The sequence below is a fragment of the Labeo rohita genome, chromosome 6 (genome assembly GCF_022985175.1).
Source record: "Labeo rohita strain BAU-BD-2019 chromosome 6, IGBB_LRoh.1.0, whole genome shotgun sequence".
Taxonomy (NCBI): domain Eukaryota; kingdom Metazoa; phylum Chordata; class Actinopteri; order Cypriniformes; family Cyprinidae; genus Labeo; species Labeo rohita.
The window spans coordinates 3501751-3523275 of record NC_066874.1 but is presented as its reverse complement, the minus strand read 5'-3'; the positions used below and the strand labels follow the sequence as shown (position 1 = coordinate 3523275).

Below are 21525 nucleotides of genomic sequence, written 5' to 3'. Positions count from 1 at the left end.
ATGTCAAACCTGTTTGTTTTGCATGATCAGCTGAGTGATCGTGTATATAATTTATTAAGGCAAAGAGTAATTGTATCCATAATAGAATTTGCTAGAAGGGCTGAAGCATCAAACACGGTGTGGTCTGAAGTTTTGCACTGATGTGTGTGAGTGTGTACATGTGTGCAACCTTTGCAACTGGCGTCACGCATCGGCTACACACACACACACACACACACACTGAGAGAGTGAGTGAGGATCTCAGTGCGCAGTGCGGAGCTGAAAACATGAGCAGCGTTGCATTGATCATCAGGGTTTGTGCATGATGCATTAGACACACACAGGTGTGATTTCACAGAGATCATGTGTGCGATGCGCTCGGGCGTCTCTTCGCGGGGAAAGTGTCTTCATGAGTGTCCAAAGTAACAGCAACAGCAGTGGAAGTTTGGACGGAGCGCCATCTTGCTCTCAGTTCTCGACTGGATCTCCGACCCCGGGCTCAGTTTCTCCGCTCGATATCTGCGCTCCGCGGAGGCACAAGGAAGGTAAAACCGCCGTGGATGTCCATTTAAACTTCGTTCATGTGAAATCGCTCGGGATTGTCTTAGATTGACGTGTGATTTGTCCTAAATCTGGCCTTTAATCGAAGCGGTCGTGTCGGAGGCCGCTGATCTCTCGTCTGCTGACTGTGACTCTCTCTGTTTTAATAACAAGCATCGAGTCCTGGACACGACCTGCTGTGTTTTAAACTCTTTGCGGTGGAATCCCGTCGCTTTTTGTCTTGATTGCACGGTTAATTTGACGTGAGGATGCCCATGGTCACCTATTAAGGGACTCTGTCACTGGCCGTGTCTCAAAACCTAGCGAGATGTCTACCTAGACTGCATTTTTGGACATCATAGGTGCGTATTTTTGTGCATTTTTATGACGCTGTCTTTGTGTCTAGGTAGCAGCTCGCTAGGTTTTGACATACAGCCAGGCTGATAAATACGAGTTGATGTTTTTGAGGTTAAGAGTGTGTCTTTATCACTCATGTGTGCATTGGAATGGCTCAAAAATGAGACACGGTCTGTACCTGATTAACATGAGTTGCTGTCTGTATGCTTGAGAATGTTTGTCACCCATGCATGCAATGCAACAGCTCAAAAATGCTAGGTAGGTACAAACTAACTGGGCTTTAGGACATTGTCAGTATCTGATAAACACGAGTTGCTGTTTTTGCGTTTAAGTATTTGACTAGCATTCAATGCATGTCATGCAATGGCTCATGAAGAATGTCTAGGTAGATAGACACAACCAGACAAACATTAATTGATGATTTAAGGTTGACAGTATGTTTGTGACTCATGCATGCATGCTTGCATGCAATGCAATGGCCCAAAATGCTGCTTGCTAGTATATGATAAATATAAGCTGATGTTTTTATGCTTGAGTGTATTATTTCTAGCACTTCTGTTTAGGTTGGCTGGTCAATATCAAGGGAATGCTTGAGTCCGTAATGCATGTAGGATGCTGTGTAGGTGCATCTCACTGGATTTTAATACAATGCCACAAACCATGATTTTGTGTTTTTATGGGTGAAAGTATTGAATTATTTATCTAGCACTCAATGCATGTTATGCAATAGCCAAAAATGCTGTCTAGGTAGGCAACAGACTCGGTTTTGACACAGTATGTGTTTCACATTACTTTGTGTTGTTTATGTATGAGAGTGTTTATTTGCAGCTCACAAATGTTTTCTAGGTAGCCATGTTGAATTTGGACACATCTCATAAACATTGTTGTTGTTTGAGTGTTATTTATTTCTCAGAAGTAGGAAAGGTGTAGCATTGCATTTTTATGGTTAATGCAGTTTTTTGTTTTGTCCCTGGAATCAGCCCAGCAGCTTTGAACTTTAAAGCAGAAGACCATCTGATACACATCTGATTGAAATGCATGTTTCAGGTTATATGGTTTCCTTTGTTTTTTATGTTTTTGATGAACCTGTAAGTCTCGCACCGGTTGTTTCCTTTGATTTTTATCATGGCCATTCGGAACTCTGTGTTAATATGTGCTGTAAACATGCGTATGTGCACTGATGAGTGTAATATCATATGTGTGTTAATGCATTGCTCAGATTCTCATGGCCAAGAATAAGTCCTCAGTGATGTAATGGCATGCTGTGCCTTTAATTTTTTATCGATGTTATGAAAGAGTGGAACCTTTTACCTGCTTGTACTTTTTGCATTTACAAAAATGTCCAAAAAGTAGTGATATTATGGACATGGTACCATGGTAGTACCATGTTTAATAGATATCTGTCATAGCAGTATTGTGTTTTTTTTTCTGACAAATCTCAGAGTACCATATAAAGACAATTTTATATGAATGTGGTGAACATTACTATGTACTACCTTAGGTTTTCATTCAGCAAGGATGCATTAAATTAATCAAAGGTGACAGTAAAGACATTTGTAATATTTAAAATAAATGCTATTATTCTAATTTCTTATCCAATTATCAAGAAATCCTGAGCGCAGCGCAACTGTTTTCAACATCAATAATTATATAAAATGTTTGTAGGGCAATGATTTCTGAAGGAGCATGACACTGAAGACTGGAGTAATGATGCTGAAAATTCAGCTTTGTTCACAGGAATAAATTACTTTTTATAATATTCACATAGAAAACAGCGATTTTAAGTTCTTATATATCGCAAAATTTGTACTCATTTTGAGAGGTTTTAAAAATTAAGTGGAATTAATATTTGCCCCAGGAATTTACTTTTTTGAGGCTTTTTAAGCATGTAAAATGCATGGTTGATGTGTCATCCATTTTTAAAAATACTTTATTAAATACTTTACTATATTTGTAGTAATAGCCAAAAATACATTGCATGAGTCAGAATTATAGTTTTTTTTCCTTTTATGCCAAAAATCATTAGAATATTAGTAAAAAGCACGTTCCATAAAGATATTTTGTAAATTTACTACTGTAAATATATCAGAATTTAATTTTTGATTAGTAATATGCATTGCTAAAAACTTGATTTGGACAACTTTAAAGGTGATTTTCTCAATTTTTTTTTTTTTTTTTTGCACACTCAGATTCCAGATTTTCAAATAGTTGTATCTCAGCCAATTATCGTGTGTATATCTCTTGATGGCTCACCTGTGCATCAGTGCACAAACTAGGATGTGGTCTGGGTGTTTCCTGGTCATTTGCGTTCACTCATTTCCGCTCCGCCTTCTGCATGTTTGGGAGGTGTCTTATTTAGCCAGGCACTGTTTTTTTTTTTTTTTTTTTTTTTTTTGCTGCTTGGGTTATTTGCCAAACCAGACGTGGCCTTAGGTTTGTGTTTACTCATTCCCAGTGTTTTGATTTATCATCTGCGTCCTTTATCTGGGCAGCTGTGCTCTTCCTGCCCTGTTGACCTTCATAATTTTCCACCCATCCACCATCTTGGGATCTCTTTGGCTTGGAGCTCTTTCTGGCACGAGTCTTATCATGGCAGTGGTGTCGAACGCATCCGCTCAGCCGGTGTGTTTATGGCTAGAGAACACAAGTGAACCTGAGCTGTTTTGTCTAGTCACTGTAATGGGGTTTGAAGACCAGATGATTCCTTTAGACAGGTTTTATAATGATGATTCATGCCGTTATTAGCTGGTTGTTCTTATCGGCTGCTGGTACTGTATTAGGCTCATGTGCTGAAGAAACGGGGCCATTTGGCTGCTGCATCAATGATGATGATGAATTCTGTCTTCAGGCATCTGCTTCCATGTCAAACATGGAAGGAATAGTGCAACCAAAAATGTAATCCTTACATTATTTACTCAGCTTTCTCCGCAGGCTGTTGGTTTGTTTGCGTAGAATTTACAGTGCTGTTCAGAAATCTGGGATTTGTAGGATTTTTAAAAATGTTTTTGAATAAAGTCTCTTATGCTCATCAAAGCTGCATTTATTTGATTAAAAAATACAGTAAAAACTGTAAAATTCTAAAATATATTTACAATTTAAAATGACTGTTTTCTATGTGAATATATTTTAAAATATAATTTATTTCTGTGATCCAATGCTGAATTTTTAGCTTCATTACTCCGTGTCACATGATCCTTCAGAAATCATTCTAATATGCTGATTTGCTGCTTAGAAGTGTTGAAAACTGTTGTGCTGCTTCATATTTTTGTAGAAACTGTGGTACATTGGTTTTCATGATTCTTTGATGAATGAAAAGTTCAAAAGAACAACATTTGTTTGAAATAATAAAAAGGTTTTTAGCGTTATAAATGTCTTTGTTGTCACTTTTGATCAGTTTAATGCATTCTTGATGAATAAAATAATTAATTTCTTTAAAAAAGTCAAATTTTTGAACAGTAGTGTATGGTATATATCTATATAACCTCATTTAATCTGTAAAATTGAGGTCACAGTGGTGCATGAAAATGCACACTCAACTACATCATTTAACCTTATTCTGTAAAATGGTAGATTGTCGTCATTTTTTACTGAGGCTAAAATAAGGTATGCTATGCTGTCAGTGGCATCAGCTGATAATGAGCAGGAAACGTCTCGAAGTACTTCCTGTTTGTAATCCTGACTCTAGCAGGAAGAAGTTAAAGTTTGCTGTGAAAAATGAATGTGAATATGGCTAAGAGAGCTTGTGAATGGCAGAAGCATGAGTACCTATCATTGTCACCGTCTGGCCATTTTAGAGACGGATTAATATAAATACACGTTTGATGTGAGTGTGGTTCTGTGGCTGTAAACCTTTTCTAAGTACTTTGCCTTTAAACCAGGAATATGAGTAGATGTATGATCCTCTGGCTCGTTTAGGGTGGCATTTGATCAGAAAACAATGACTGATGGTCTCGTAAGATTCCAGGAGGGTGCGTCACTGTGATCACACCCCTCACGAGCCTCAACCCTGTGTGTGAACGTGTCGAGATTGACTTGTGTTTGTGTGTGCGTTTGTAGGTATGGATGAACTGCATTCTCTGGATCCACGCCGGCAGGAGCTTTTGGAGGCACGTTTCATCGGAGCAGTGAGTGGAAATACGGGAGGAAGCACAGGGAGCGCGAGTGGAGGACCTAAAGTAATGCTCATATAAATCCTCATATATGTTTTTTTTTTAATTTATGTACTACCAGTCAAAAGTATTTGAACAGTAAGAATTTTGTTTTGTTAAGAAGATTCTTCTGCTCACCAAGTCTGCATTTATTTGATCCAATGTACAGCAAAAACTGTAAAATTTTAAAATATTATTACTATTTAAAAAAACTGTTTTCTATTTGAATATATTTTAAAATGTAATTTATTCCTGTGATCAAAGCTCCATTTCCGGCATCATCACTCCAGTCTTCAGTGTCACATGATCCTTCAGAAATCATTCTGATATTCTGATTTGCTGAATATTATTTTATTTATTTTTTGGGGGGGAAATAAATTCTAGAAATTAATACTTGATTGATTAAATCGATCAAAAGTGATGATAAAGACATATATAATGTTACAAAAGATTTCTATTTCAGATAAATGCTGTACTTCTGAACTTTCTATTCATCAAAGAAACCTGAAAAAATTCTACTCAGCTATTTTCAACATAATAATAATAATAATAAATTATAAATGTTTTTGAGCAGCAAATCGGAATATTAAAATGAGTTCTGAAGGATCATGTGACTGGAGTAATGATACTGAAAATTCCGTTTTGAAATCACAGGAATGACATTTTAAAATGTATTCAAATAGAAAGCAGTTATTTTAAATGGTAAAATTATGAAATATTTTACTGTTTTTTTTTCATACTCTAGATCAAATAAATGCAGGCTGGTGAGCACTTCTTTAAAAAACATTTCTTTTGACTAGTATTTGTAATCCATCATCATTTATATGTAATTAAAATGAATTTAATTTATTATTGATTCTTTTGATATAAATATAGATTTATTTTTTTAAAGACTGAAAATACGTTTTTTTTCGAATGAAATAAAATGTAGCACTAAAATAATAGTATAGAATAAAGATATTTTTCCACTAAATGTTTTAGAGAATTTGATATTTTTTCTCATGTTTCAATTTACTTGCACATATTAAAAAGTTTTAGTAAAAAAAAAAAAAGAAAACTCCCATGCATAAACCTTTTTATTTTGGAGTGATGACTAAAAATAAATCATTGAATCAGGAGTGAATTAATTTTACTAATAAGCTAAATAGTTTAAAATGGTTCAAAGAAATGAACTGAACTTATCAAGTCTAATGCAGTTTTTGCTGCTGAAGTTGAAATTGGAGACTCTATTAAAACCATATTTCCCAGCACTCTCATAATTGCAAGAGCTCAAGGTGAAACGACACTAGTCTAAATGACTAGACACTATCCTCTTAATGTTGCTTAATTTATTTTCACCAGTGAAATCAGTGTAAAAGTTTTTTTGTAAATCTTTCTTTTTAGGGTTTGAACAATAACGAATGTTCCAGTCACAGTTTTGGCAGCCTGGGGTCATCTAGTGACAAGGAGTCTGAGGTGCACACTATACTCATGCTTACTCATTTCAGCTTTATATTTATTGAACATAAATCTGTTTCGATTTGTCCATGCATTGTCCGTCTAAACTGTTTTTTTTTCGTTCCCATAAAGAACTCTGACATAAAGAAAGGAGGTTCACCTGCATATTCAGTGAGTTAGATGTTATTTTATCTTATTTATTATCTTGATTCTTAAAAATGAAATATCATGATGTTCCAAATCCATAAGACTTTTTATTTCTTCTTCTGTGGGATGCAAAGTGAATTTTTAAAGAATATCTTGGTTGCTGTATGTTGAATGGAAATGACAAATAAGAGTGATTTAAGCTGGTCCATATGATTTATGAAGGTATACCGTTATATGCAGTTAATAACTTATATTTCCGTCTCTTCCTTTTCAATGCTACGTTCCATTGTCTTCTAAGGGCAAAACTCTTATGAACCACTTTTGTGATAGTTTGATGGAGCTTTTTTGTCATTTTGAAGCTTGACAGCACCTGTCCATATTCGCTTTCATTACACTGAAAAGAGCACCCAGCATATTAATGAAATGTCAAATGGGTTTGGAATGACATGGTAAATGATGTGTGGAGTTCGTACACAATTCGTGTAGAAAGGCTGTTTGGGAACTTCATTGGTGAATCTTTTACAGCTTCTTTGAGACCTGAATTCAGCTTCAAATGGAGCTTACCTAAAGCATTAATATTGACTGTATTGATTTAGTGAACGGAAGTATTGATTGATTAGCGTAGTAATGCTTTTTCCTGTTTTCCCAAGACTCCAGAGAAGAAGCACTCCGAATCATCCAGAGGAAGAAAGAGGAAGGTTGACAACCAGTCAGAGAGCAGCCAAGGTAACGTTAACGTCCTGTGCGTGTGAACAAAGTAGTACTTAATGAAACACAATGGAGTTTTTCAATAAATTAACAAACGTGGCATTTTGAAGATGTTCAAGCTGAAAATCATGTGCTTCGTGTTTATTAGGAAATAGAGCGTTTAATGTTTAGCGCAATAAAATTGACATGCACTGACAGAAAAGTGATTGTACCCATTGACTGTGTGGTAATTTTTATTTTTTATTTTTTATCTCTCAGGAAAGTCTTCCGGCCGAGGCCCCAAGATCAGCGATTATTTTGATGTAAGTACAGCTTTGTGTGGATGACTCTGCGTTTAGTCAGCTCTGTATTAAATGTCAGTCAGGTGTCCGAGCTTTTAGTCAGAGTAATGCTGCTTTTTCATCTTCTAATGGCTGCTCGCTTTAGTAGATGTTTTGACTTGTAGAGTTGTGAAATTGCTTGAGCGTTGTTAGTAACACTGTGATGACATCACATCCTGTTAGTATGTTGTGTGCTGCTGTTTAAAAAAAACTCAGCATATCTTCTTCCTAAAGTTCCAGGGAGGAAACGGATCAAGTCCAGTCAGGGGGCTTCCTCCGGTCCTGCGCTCACCACAGAACTCTCACTCTGCACCCGGCTCTATCGTAAGTGCTGATCTTTGAGATTTGGGATGTGAATATCATGTAAGAAGCCATGATGTTTATTTTTTTAACAATGCTGTTTTTCATTCTTCAGGTCAGACAGAACAGCTCCTCACCCACCAGCCTGTGTTTCATGGATCACACGATGAATCCAAAACAGCTGAGCAGCAGAAGTGTCCAGGTAATACTTGCATCACCGTTGCTCTCAAACACATGCACCGCACGTCTGGCACTATTAAATGTGCTCTTCTCTCTGATTCTGTTAAACGTGTCTGCAGAACTCTGATAAACATCAGTGTACATTGTACAATATTTGCACTGCACATGAACACAGTTAAACATCCACTCTCTGATGCTGGTAGTCATGTGTATTGCATGTTCTAATGTTGCCGTTGTGAAACATCCGTCATCTGTAAAACACTGTAAAAAATTGTAAAATGTTCACTGCACACGACGCTGCAAAACACTGACATTGTAAAGCCTTCATTGCACACTGGCACTGCCTAACATGCACTTAACACAGACACAGCAGAACATGCATTGTGCAATGAAACTGCTTAACGTTCACTGCACACTAACACTGCAAAATGTGCGCTGCACACTGACACAGTAAAACATGCACTCTACACTGACACTGCATAACATGCAGTGACCTATGACAATTAATAACATGCACTGCTCACTGGCAATGAATAAAGCACTGCAGACACTGCACACTAACACTGCAAAATTTAACTGTAAAACATACTCTGCACTGACACTGCGTAACATGCACTGCACACCGACACTGCAAAAATGTACACTGCATACTAAGGCCATGTGTCCGTGAAAGCGTTTTTTGAAGAATCTTCAACTTTAAGTAAAATGCTGCGCTACTCACTGTCACTTTCTAGTCAGCCAACCAATCACAGTGGAGGAGGGGCGGGACTAATACTGATCAACCATCACACCATGCTTGTATTACAAATTATGCTTGGAGAAACATTTCATTCACCATGCGTCTGCCATATTGCTAAAGTGTATTTCATATCAGAGTAATCACAACATCTCAATAGAAACAAAATGCTGTGCTCTCACACACTTACAGCTGGGCTTTTTCAGCTGGCTAAAAACGCTTTGGTGGACATGCAGCCTAACACTGCAAGACTTACACTCCACACTGACACTGTGAAACATGCACTGCACACTAACACTGCAAAATGACACTTTGAAATGTACAATGCACACTGACAGTTAAATAAGCATTGCATAAGCTGATGCCGTTAAATATGTGCAGTGCACGTAAGCTCAGTCACACCTGACAGTAAATAAACGTTAAAATTTGCACTGCACATTGACACAGGTGAATAGCCACACTCTGATGCTGTTAATCATATGTATTGCAAGCAATTACACTGCAAAACGTGCTCTGCACGCTGACACTTTTCAATAAGCATTGATGCTCTCTGATGCCAATAAGCTTCAAAGTTGTGCTGCGTATTGACAATTGAACATGCATACTGCACAGTGCATGCTCTGACTCATTATGTGTCTGATTCATGGGCACTGCCCACTCTGACACTATTAAACATGCTCTGCTCTCTGATTCTGTTAAACGTGTCTTTCAGCAGCACATTGTTGTGCACTGCTTGTGTTCACTGCACTTAAACAAGCTCAGTTTCAGTGACGGTGATAAACATGCAGTGTACACTCTCACTACACTGCACTGTTAAACAAGGTCACTCTTTTAAACTCTGATGCTGTAAAATATGCACACTCACTGTATGCTATAAAACAATGCAAAACGTGAACTGTGCACTGACACTTCAATAAGCACAGCACATACTGCCACTGTTAATTGTGTGCACTGCATGCTATAGCACTGTTAAACAGCTTGCTCTCACACTCCTATGCTGTTATACATGTACACTGTGCACTGACATGTTTACATTAAAATTTGCACTGAACAGTGACAGTTGCACAAACAATGTTACAAATGCACATTGCACACACTGGCACTGCAAAACGTGACTATTAATTAAGCATTGCGTACGTGCATGCTCTGCAACTGTTAAATATACTCACTCTCACACTTTGCTGTTAAATGTGCACACTAATATTGTTTTTAAATGTACTAACCCTTTAAATATGAATTGCATGCATGTTTAACATGCTCTGGCATTGTTAAACAAGCTCATTGGCACTGTATATGATGCACTGTTCACTGTAACTGTTGATCACACATGCTGTCATCGATATTATATTCTCTCAAAATCACTGTTGTTGTTTGCATTCTCTCCACGTTTACTCTTTCCTTCACTGCTTTCAGACGGATTTGACACTGTTGAAACTGGCTGCACTTGAGAGCAATAAGAATCTTGACCTTGAGAAGAAGGAGGGCAGAATAGATGATCTACTCAGGGTGAGTGTCACCTGTCCTTGAGTTTTTTCTTTGTTGAAGTCGCAAAGTGGCATTTGTGTTCAGACATTGAGTGGTTTTAATGTTTTCTCCCCAGGCGAACTGTGACCTCCGCAGACAGATAGATGAGCAGCAGAAGCTGCTGGAACGTTTCAAGGAGCGTCTGAACAAATGCACTACGATGAGTAAAAAACTGCTCATTGAGAAGGTGAGCCGTGTTTGATATGCTGGCAGCTGCTTATTTCTCATGTGTCAGGGGTGGTTGAGTGACTCTCGAGTGTGTTATGGACTCTCTAGAGCACTCAAGAGAAGCAGTCGTGCCGTGAAAAGAGCATGCAAGACCGACTGCGTCTGGGGCACTTCACCACAGTCCGGCACGGAGCGTCCTACTCGGAACAGTGGACTGATGGATATGCCTTCCAGAACCTGGTCAAGTAAGAGTCTCACACAGATGTACACGAAAGCTGGTTTTGTCCAGTATTGGGAAAAAGTGCAAAAATATATATGTATTTTTTTTAATTTTCATTTTGTTTGAGTTAAATTTGAGTACATTTATGTTTCTTATTTCATTTTTATTTCAGTTTTAATCTATAAATAAAATAACAAATATAAATAAAATCTGAATGGGGTGCTGGTGGAATTTAATTAATTAAATATTACATTTTTGTACAAACATTGACATAATTACCATCAGATTCAGCGTTATTTTAATAATCATTGAGGCACAATTATATATATTTTTTAATATTATATTTATAGTATTATATTTAAATAATATTTTTGTTTTTTGCTTTCATTTTAATTTTACATGAAGTTTTAGTAATCTTGTAGTGTGTTTTTGTTTCTTATATTTATTTATATATTTTTAAACAGTTATATAAATAAAATCCAAATGGGATGCTGTTAAGAATTAAATTAATTTTTGTACAAACATTGACATAATTACCATCAGATGCAGTGTTAATTTTATAATCATTGAGGCACAGTTATATATTTTTAATATTTATGTTATATTATATTTTAATGATTTTTTTTTTTTATCTTGTAGTTTCATAATTTTTTATTTATATAAATAGTTCATTATTAATAATTAATTATTTATTTCATATAGTTAATTATTTTTATTCCAGTTTTAGTCATTTTAGTACATCAAAATAAACTAAATGAACATATTAAAAAAAAAAAAAAAAGCTTGATGTTCTAAAATAAAATAAGTTTAAGGGTTTTTCAATATTTTATTTCAAGTAACAAAAATGTGTTTGTTTGTTTTTTTTGGGATGGCAGCATAAACTTTGGGGAATTTTTAATGCAATGTAGATCACTTCCATTGTAAATAATAATAGGGCGAGTCCTTTCTATTGTGTGTTTGCATAGGTTGTTTTATTTATTGGGGTTTTTAAATATTCTCTGTATTAATAGGCAGCAGGAATGGATAAACCAGCAGAGGGAAGAGATCGAGAGGCAGCGGAAACTTCTAGCAAAGCGCAAACCTCCCAGCACACCCTCCTCCCAGAGCCCGACCCCTAATGAGTCCAAACAGAGAAAGACCAAAGCCGTCAACGGAGCCGACAACGACCCCTTCCTCAAACCCAGCCTGCCTACACTGTAAGACATTAACACACACACACACTCATTCACTTCCCTTCCAAATGGAGACTTCCCATTGACTTCTAATGGCATTAAAATGAGACAATTAGGATTAATATAGACCAGGGCTGCACAATTCATCATTTTAAGATCATTATATAAACATGTGTGATCTATAAAACACCAAAAGACTGTGATTTAAATCATTTCAAAGTGTTTTCTGCTATACTGTTTGCAAAAATGGTTCAGAAGCAAACTCTGTTATTGAAATGCTTCTGCAGGCTGACTGTGGCAGAGTATCATGAGCAAGAAGAAATCTTCAAACTGAGACTGGGCCATCTCAAAAAGGTTAGTTTCTCTTTATAAACAATACACACTCTCACGTGCATTAGGGTAAGAGGGTTAAAAGGCAGTGAGGTGGAGCATTAGTGCTTCATGCATAAGCAGTCATGCAGAAATGCTGTTTCAAATAGTCTTTTTGTCCTTTTAGTGGAATCTGCCATTCATACATGAGTATGTGCTCTTGTGTGTGTGTGTGTGTTCACGTGTGTGTGCTCAGGAGGAGGCAGAGATCCAGGCGGAGCTGGAGCGGTTGGAGCGCGTGAGGAATCTGCACATTCGAGAACTTAAAAGAATCAACAATGAGGACAGTTCTCAGTAAGCCCCGCCCACTTCGGACTAGATTTAAATATTTAAATCTTAAATATAGTTTGTGGAAGTCTTTTGGAATTCCTAAAGGGCATTCAGTGATAAACTAATTGGAAAACATTGAGTATTTTAACTGTGTCTTATTAGTATATATTTACACTTTTTGTGTGTTTTTGTAGGTTTAAAGACCATCCAACCCTTAATGAAAGGTATCTTCTCTTACACTTGCTGGGAAGAGGAGGTTTCAGTGAAGTTTATAAGGTATTTTGTTTTTTTGTTGTTTTTGTGTTTCTACAAAAATATAAAGCAGGACAACTGTTTTCAACATTAATAATAACAAAATGTTTCTTAAGCAGCAAATCAGCATATTGAATGATTTCTGAAGTATCATGTGACACTGAAGACTGGTGTCACATGATGATTATAATTTTTAAATTATAATCTAAAATCTGTTATAGAAAAATGAAGATGTGACCCTGGACCACAAAACCAGTCATTAGGGTCAATTGTTTTTTTTTATTGAGGTTTATACATCAACTGAATAAATATGCTTTCCACTGAGGTCTGGTTTGTTAGGATATGACAAAGTTTGACTGAGATACATCTATTTAAAAATCTGGAATCCGAGGGTGCAAAAAAATCAAAATATTGAGAAAAATGGCCTTAATGTTGTCTGAATGACGTTCTTTGAAATGCATATTACTAATCCAAAAATAAGTTTTGTTATATTTACAGTAGGAAATTTACAAAATATTTTAATATATATCTTAATATCCTAATGATTTTTGGCATAAAAGAAAAATTGATCATTTTGACCCATACAATGTGTTGTTGGCTATTGTTACATACATACCCGTGCTACTTAAGTAGCACCGTGGTCCACGTAGGGCTGTGCCGGTCGTAATATAATCTATAACAAGCATAAAATACAGTGTTTCTGCAACAGTTATTCTGCCGTGGCCGTGTTTAGTGTCCCCGGCAGCAGCAGCAGCGAGCGAAAGTGCCTTCGCAGCTGCTGGAAGAGATCCACGTTCATACGCACACAGTAGGCTAAAGCTTGCAAAGCTCCAGAATAAAGTAATTACCATGAATATGTCGGAGGGAAATAAGGACATACTTGAATGAATTATTAATAAACTAGTGTTTTCTGAGCCAGTGTAACAAAGATGACGTTCCTGACTCGCCATCTGCTCATTGGACACGCCTTCAGAGAGAAATGCATCTCTACGGATTTTATAATGAAAGAGTTTTTGTTTTCAATTTGAATTTTTTTTTTTTTGTTTGTTTTAAAGCAGTAAAGTAATCATTTAAATCTTTCTGTAGATATATTTATCCTGACTGTAAGGCAAGTATTTGCTGAGTTTCGTTTCATTTTTGTGCAGCGCTCCTGTTCAACACCAAGACATCAGAAAGCGCTTTTTGTTTGTTTTCTTTAATTTTACAAAAGCACAACATTTTGTTGATATTGTGAGGTTGTGCAAATAAAATTAGACCCTTTACAGTTCCAGATGATATATTAAGCTTACCTTTATGACCAAAGATTATGGTGTATCTTAATTTTTTTTTTGCAATTGATTGCTCTGGTGCCTCCATGTCCTACAAAGCACATTTAGCTTCTATTCTCCAACAAACGATTGTGTGCGCATAATAGCGTGTATTCATCTAAGTTAAATGTTTAAAATAACGTGATATGTTTGAAGATTTCATTTTAGGCAGGTCGTGATGATTTGAGAAGGCAAAATTGATCAAACGTAGGCTGTGATCAACTCACTGCCTGCCTGTGGCCGCTTGGCCGTTACTTTAAAAAGCAAAAACCTTAATTTAAAAAACAAAAAATGTTCCAGACATATTTCTACATTAACTTTAGAAAGAATTGAAAAGAAATATAAACACGTTCCTATTAAAAACAAAACTGAGCTGTTTTAATGGATGCAACAGTGTAATGGGAAAGAGAGAAAAGACTCTGGCTCCAGACGGATATATACAGACGGTAGTTGGTCCATTACCACCGAAAAAATCTGCCACCGTCACAGCCTTAGGTCCAGGGTCACATATGGTTACAGATATGACATGAAACAACACAAAATGTGTAGACAGCTGTAGAGATCAACCATTAACTTTAGTTCATATTTATATTTATACTTATATTTCAGGAAGTTAATTTTGTGAAAAATTGTCTTGCTTAACCTGTTTTTTTGTTGTCGTGTGAAGGCATTTGACCTGTTTGAGCAGCGATATGCTGCTGTGAAGATCCACCAGCTCAACAAGAACTGGAGAGAGGAGAAGAAGGAGAACTACCACAAGTATGTTGGCCATCTTTTTTTTTTTCTTTTTTGGTCTCACATTTTCTTTCATGGACGTGCTCATTTGTTATTTTGTCCACTCCAGACATGCCTGTAGAGAATATAGAATCCACAAGCAACTGGACCATCCCAGAATAGTCAAACTCTACGACTACTTTTCCCTGGACACTGACACGTGAGTCTCTTGTTACTTGTTCTGATAAACCACTTTTAGTTTTTGCAGTTAAACAGATGATGACTTGATGTGTTTCTGTTCTAGATTCTGCACTGTTCTTGAGTTCTGTGAGGGGAATGATCTCGACTTCTATCTGAAGCAACACAAGCTGATGTCTGAGAAAGAGGCTCGCTCCATTGTCATGCAGATAGTCAACGCCCTCCGATACCTCAACGAGATCAAACCACCCATCATCCACTACGACCTGAAACCAGGTGAATGCAACATGCACTTTAGCATAATAGTTAACCCTAAAAAAGAAATTCTAAAAATTACTCACCCAAGATAAGATGCAGATGCAGTGAATGGGTGCCGTCAGAATGAGAGTCCAAACAGTTGATTTAAAAACATAACAAACAATCTGCAAGAAATCCACATCACTCACGTCCATCACTTAACAGCTTGTGAGATGAAAAGCTTCATGCTTGTAAAAAAAAAAAAACAGTCCATAATTTATATGATTTAAACTTCAAACTGCTGCTTCTGGCTAACATCAGGAGAGAAATATGCACAGATCAAACAATGTTTACAAGAGAAAAGAGTGCAAAACAGTTCTAAACAAATATGTGGGTGGATTTTGAGACAACAGAGGATGGACTTTTACACTGAAGGAAGCGTTATTATGGATTATGGATTTGATTTTAGCTAGAAGCAGTGGTTTAAAGTTAAAACTTCTTAATGATGAAACTGTTTCTAACAAACACAAGGCTTTTTACTTCACAAGATGTTAACTGATGGACTGGAGTGGTGTGGATTACTTGTGGATTACTGTGATGTTTTTGTCATCTTTTTGGACTTTCATTCTGACGGCACCCATTCACTGCAGAGTATCAATTGGTGAACAACTGATGTAATTCTACATGTCTAAAAAAATGTGTTGTTTGTCATGCAGATTGTATAGGAAGTGTGTTTTTTTTGGTTGCTTAGGAAATATCCTGTTGGTGGATGGAACAGCATGTGGGGAGATAAAGATCACAGACTTTGGCCTGTCTAAAATCATGGATGACGACAGCTACGGAGTGGACGGGATGGACCTGACATCGCAGGGAGCCGGAACCTACTGGTCAGTTCAATGCACTAAAGAACATTACTTCAGTGTTCAGCCCAATCTCGTATCTTTACAAACACATTTTTATTGTGGAACCTGAAATTTAAGAGTATTTATATGCTCTGAAGTTTATGGAAGCCTGTTTCCGTCACTGAATGAAAACTTTAAAAAGGTTAATTATGATTATTTATCTCACAATTCTGACTTTCTTCTCTGAATTGTGTGATACAAACTCACACTTCTGACTTTTTTCCTTCAGAATTGTGAAATACAAACTTCCAATTCTGTCTGTTTTTCTTGGAAACTCTGACTTTATAACTTGCAATTGCATGATACAAACTCGCAATTGTGAGATAAAGTCAGAATTGCAAGATATAAAGTCAATGGTGAGATATAAAGTCAGAATTGTAAGTTTTTATTTTGCAATTCTGACTTTATATCTCGCAGTTGTAAGTTTCTTACATGCTATTCTGAGAAAAAGTAAAAATTGTTTCTATCTTGCAGTTCTGACTTTATATCTTGCAATTGTGAGCTTATATCATGTTTTCTGACATGCTATTCTTGAATTTTGAAAAATTCTGAGTAAAAATTGTTTCTATCTTGCAATTCTGATTTTATATCTTGCAACTGCAAATTTATATCATGCTATTCTGGGAAAGTCAGAATTGTGAGTTTGTCTTGCAATTTTGACTTTATATCTCACAATTGTGAGTTTATATCATGCTATTCTGAGAAAAGTCAGAATTGTGAGATATAAGCAAAAGTCAAAAGTCAGGATTGTGAGTTTATATCTTGCAATTCTGACTTTATATCTCGTAATTGCAGAATTGTGAGGTTTTTTTTCTCGCAGTTGTGAGTTTCTGTCATGCTGTTCTGAGAAAAAGTAAAAATTGAGTTATATCTTGCAGTTCTGACTTTATATCTCACAATTGCAAGTTTATATCAAGCTATTCTGACTTTATATCTTGCAATCGAGTTTATATCATGCTATTTATTCTAATAAAAAGTCAGAATTGTGAGTTTGTCTTGCCATTTTTACTTTATCTCACAATTGCAAGTTTGTATCATGCTATTCTGAGAAAAAGTCAGAATTGTGAGATATAAACTTGCAACTGCAAGGAAAAAAAGTCAGTTTATATCTTGCAATTCTGAATTGATTATGCTGTTCTGAGAAAAAGTTCTGAGTTTATATCGCTTTATTTTATCATGCCTTTGTATCTTGCAATTGTGAGAAAAAAGTCAGAATTGTGAGATGAAGTCGCAATACCTTTTTTTTTTTTTTTTTTTTTTTTTTTTCAGTGGCGGAAACAGGCTTCGATATGAAAGCCTCAAAAAGGTCAAAATAGCAGTATAAATGTAGTCCATATGACTGCTTTTAAAAGCTCATTGGTTGGGCTTTACAGAGTTAAATGTTCTAATGAAGACTAATGTTCTGATGTTTTAGGTATTTGCCACCAGAGTGTTTTGTTGTTGGTAAAGAACCTCCAAAGATCTCTAATAAAGTAGACGTGTGGTCTGTGGGCGTTATTTTCTTCCAGTGCCTGTATGGACGAAAGGTACGGCATTGTTTAGAAACGTCTCTTGAGTCACGTTAAACGACTTTTAGGATGACGCTGCATTGAATCTTTTGTTGTTCTACAGCCGTTTGGACATAATCAATCCCAGCAAGACATCCTTCAAGAAAACACCATCCTGAAAGCCACCGAGGTGCAGTTTCCTGCCAAACCCGTGGCGAGCAACGAGGCCAAGGTCAGTGTAAAGCATGCGGTGTGAGTTTGTATGTGTGGAAACGACAGTCTGAGTCTTTCTTTCTTGTCCTCCGCAGGCGTTTATCCGCCGCTGTCTGGCTTACAGGAAGGAGGATCGCTTTGACGTCCATCAGCTGGGTAGCGACTCGTACCTTCTTCCTCACATGAGACGATCCAATTCGTCGGGGAACTTGCAGGCCACGCCCGCAAGCCCCGCCTCTTCAGGAATCATCTCCTACTGATTGGCTGATCGATTACGATTGACGGTTCTGATGGCGAGCTCCCTCCCTTCGTCACCTCGGGGTGGACCGGAAGAGGGAGGAGCTATACAGGCTGTAGGACACGCCCACACCGGCCACAGTGACTGCCATTGATATTGGGGCAGGAATGGCTGATGTCATTTCCTGTGAGGATCCAGATGTCAGTCAGAGCTAGAACCATTTGAAAATGGATATTTGTTTGTTTTTGTTTTTTTACCCAAGGCATTTTGTGGAGTAGGTTTGGGAGGGTCACGCTAATGTTTTAGCTTCTTGTTGATATCCTCCCTGAGCTACGCCTCTGTAACGAGGTGTTTCGTTTTGTGTAAGTGTGAAATTTAGAGACAATTAATTGTAGTGTGATTGAAAATAGAGCGAGTGTTTTAATGTGACACAACGGTGTCTATGTGTGCGCCTGTGAATGGATGTTTTACGCCACAGCGTTATATGTCGGCTGTTCATAACATACATGTGTTGGGCACAGATTGCAAGGTGCGTGTGTTACAAAAATGCTGTGTCTATTTTACTTCAAAGTAATGTATGAAAAGTGTCAGTTTATGTTTAAATGGGCTTAATATTTGCAAAACATGAATGGGTGAATCTCACCAAAAGTGTCCAGGTCACATTTCACCCCAGAATCAAGGGGACAAAAAATTACTGTACGCGAAAGAAATGAAGGCTGTTTTGTTCCATCAGATTTTGTCAGTTTTCATGACGGTTAAACATAAAATATATATTTTTCATTTTATATAATGTGCATAAATATTTGTGTATATATAAATATGTATAAATTCATTCCTTATAATAGTTTAACTGTCATGAAAATTGTGTTGTATATACACAAACACGCATATATATTCTCAAGTTCTGTTCTATTAAAGGCAATATAACATACTGTGTATATACAAGATGTGTTTTTTGTATTACAGTGAGTTGTCATCAGTTTTGTCAGTTTTGATTTTTGGAGTGGAAAATGTCCTGGACATGTTGTTGACCAGTTTCTTGAGATTCACCTGTTCGTCCTGCGTGTCGGAGGAGAAACGTTAAATCATCTCAGTAGAATAGACCTCCTATAGCAGCTCTCAAACATCACGTGAGTGTATTAATGAATCCAGCCTGTGCAGGGTTTCATATTTTCTCAGTTTGTTGGTTACTTTTGTTGTCTGATGCGGCATCATCACCTCGCTGCACCCTGACATTGCTTTTAGTTTCCTGATTTACTCGCATTGTGATTCAGACCAAATGTGAATTTGATTTCCCAGGAAACAGCATGAATAAACCTCCATTGTGGTTGTGGATGAGGTGTGTTTGTGGTGCGTCTGATGAGTGTGTGTGTGTGTGTGTGTGAGATGTGAGCGATGATTGACAGAACAGACGGAAGGTGGGCCGGACCCCGCCCTTGATCATTAACCCCTTTATGCCCAGACCCAGTGCTGTCATGTTGCTTAGCAACCCTCGCTGATCCCGGAGCCTGAGTCAGGTCAGCATCTCCGAACGACATGGACCGGACCGCGATCAAACGCTCGAAGCTTCCAGAGTCTGTTTTCAGGGGACGAATCTCAGCTTTTGTTGTTTCCTCTCTCTAAATACTCTTTCAACCCCAGAAGCAGTTTTCAGCTCAACATATGGTGATCTGTCTCCAAGTGCTGCTGCGATTGTAGAGAATGTAGCCAAAAGAGAAATAAACATTTTTAAAAATATTTGGGTATTTGTGGTTTCTTTCCACAATTTTTTGGACCGTTTCATGTAATATTAGAGCTGTTGTTATTGGTTTGCTGTCAGAGCCCCTCTGCTGGACAGAATCAAATACTTGCCTTTATTTCATAGCTGAGTGACTATTATATTTAAAAGTTATGTATGAAAACAAAAAACACTCTGATGCTTTAAATCTGAGCATCAGTAGACAAATGTTCAGTATAAAAATGTCCATGGCTTAATTTAATTGTGTGTATATACACTATATTGCCAAAAGTGTCCAAATAATCGGAATCAGGTGTTCCAATCACTTCCATGGCCACAGGTGTATAAAATCAAGCATCTAGGCATGCAGACTGTTTTTACAAACATTTGTGAAAGAATGGGTCGCTCTCAGGAGCTCAGCGAATTCCAGCGTGGAACTGTGATAGGATGCCACCAGTGCAACAAGTAGAATCGTGAAATTTCCTCGCTCCTAAATATTCCACAGTCAACTGTCAGCTGTATTATAAGAACGTGGAAGCGTTTGAGAACGGCAGCAACTCGGCCACGAAGTGGTAGGCCACGTAAACTGATGGAGCGGGGTCAGCGGATGCTGAGGCACATAGTGCGAAGAGGTCAACTTTCTGCAGAGTCAATCACTACAGACCTCCAAACTTCATGTGGACTTCAGATTAGCTGAAGAACAGTGCGCAGAGAGCTTCATGGAATGGGTTTCCATGGCCGAGCAGCTGCATCCAAGCCATACACCACCAAGTGCAATGCAAAGCATCAGATGCAGTGGTGTAAAGCACGCCGCCACTGGACTCTAGAGCAGTGGAGACACGTTCTCTGGAGTGACAAATCGCACTTCTCCATCTGGCAATCTGATGGACGAGTCTGGGTTTGCTGGTTGCCAGGAGAACGGTACTTGTCTGACTGCATTGTGCCAAGTGTAAAGTTGATTATGGTGTGGGGTTGTTTTTCAGGAGCTGGGCTTGGCACCTTAGTTCCAGTGAAAGGAACTCTGAATGCTTCAGCATACCAAGACATTTTAGACAATTCCATGTTTCCAACTTTGTGGGAACAGTTTGGAGCTGGCCCCTTCCTCTTCCAACATGACTGTGCACCAGTGCACAAAGCAAGGTCCATAAAGACATGGATGACAGAGTCTGGTGTGGATGAACTTGACTGGCCTGCACAGAGTCCTGACCTCAACCTGACAGAACACCTTTGGGATGAATTAGAGCGGAGACTGAGTGCCAGGCCTTCTCGTCCAACATCAGTGTGTGACCTCACAAATGCGCTTCTGGAAGAATGGTCCAAAATTCCCATAAATACACTCCTAAACCTTGTGGACAGCCTTCGCACAAGAGCTGAAGCTGTTAAAGCTGCAAAGGGTGGACCAGCGTCATATTGAACCCTATGGATTAGGAATGGGATGTCACTTAAGTTCATATGCAAGTCAAGGCAGGTGAGCGAATACTTTTGGCAATATAGTATATATATATATATATATATATATAATTATTATTATTATTATTATTATTATTATTATTTTATTATTTTTTTTTTTTTTATGTATGATGTTACAAAAATGGAAATCATTTTTAAAATCCCTGATAATTCCATGTTTTAAGGACTGTGGGAGCTCTTAAATAGCAATTCCTAACAGCCTTTAAATGCATGTT

The 21525-nt window shown here is 37.4% G+C and overlaps 1 protein-coding gene across 1 annotated transcript; it reads left to right on the top strand.

The window, feature by feature from the left end:
• The first annotated feature begins 200 nt into the window (after nt 1–200).
• On the top strand, nt 201–19860 carry tlk1b (tousled-like kinase 1b). Its single transcript, XM_051112696.1, has 22 exons — nt 201–524; nt 4933–5051; nt 6408–6479; nt 6594–6632; nt 7259–7334; nt 7575–7618; nt 7871–7960; nt 8052–8138; nt 10266–10358; nt 10453–10563; nt 10653–10789; nt 11775–11960; nt 12224–12290; nt 12502–12599; nt 12770–12851; nt 14802–14893; nt 14979–15068; nt 15153–15322; nt 16035–16170; nt 17600–17711; nt 17797–17904; nt 17981–19860. The coding sequence occupies exons 1-22, from the start codon at nt 389–391 to the stop codon at nt 18143–18145; spliced, it is 2310 nt and encodes a 769-aa protein (XP_050968653.1). The 5' UTR covers nt 201–388; the 3' UTR covers nt 18146–19860.
• Nucleotides 19861–21525: the final 1665 nt, after the last annotated feature.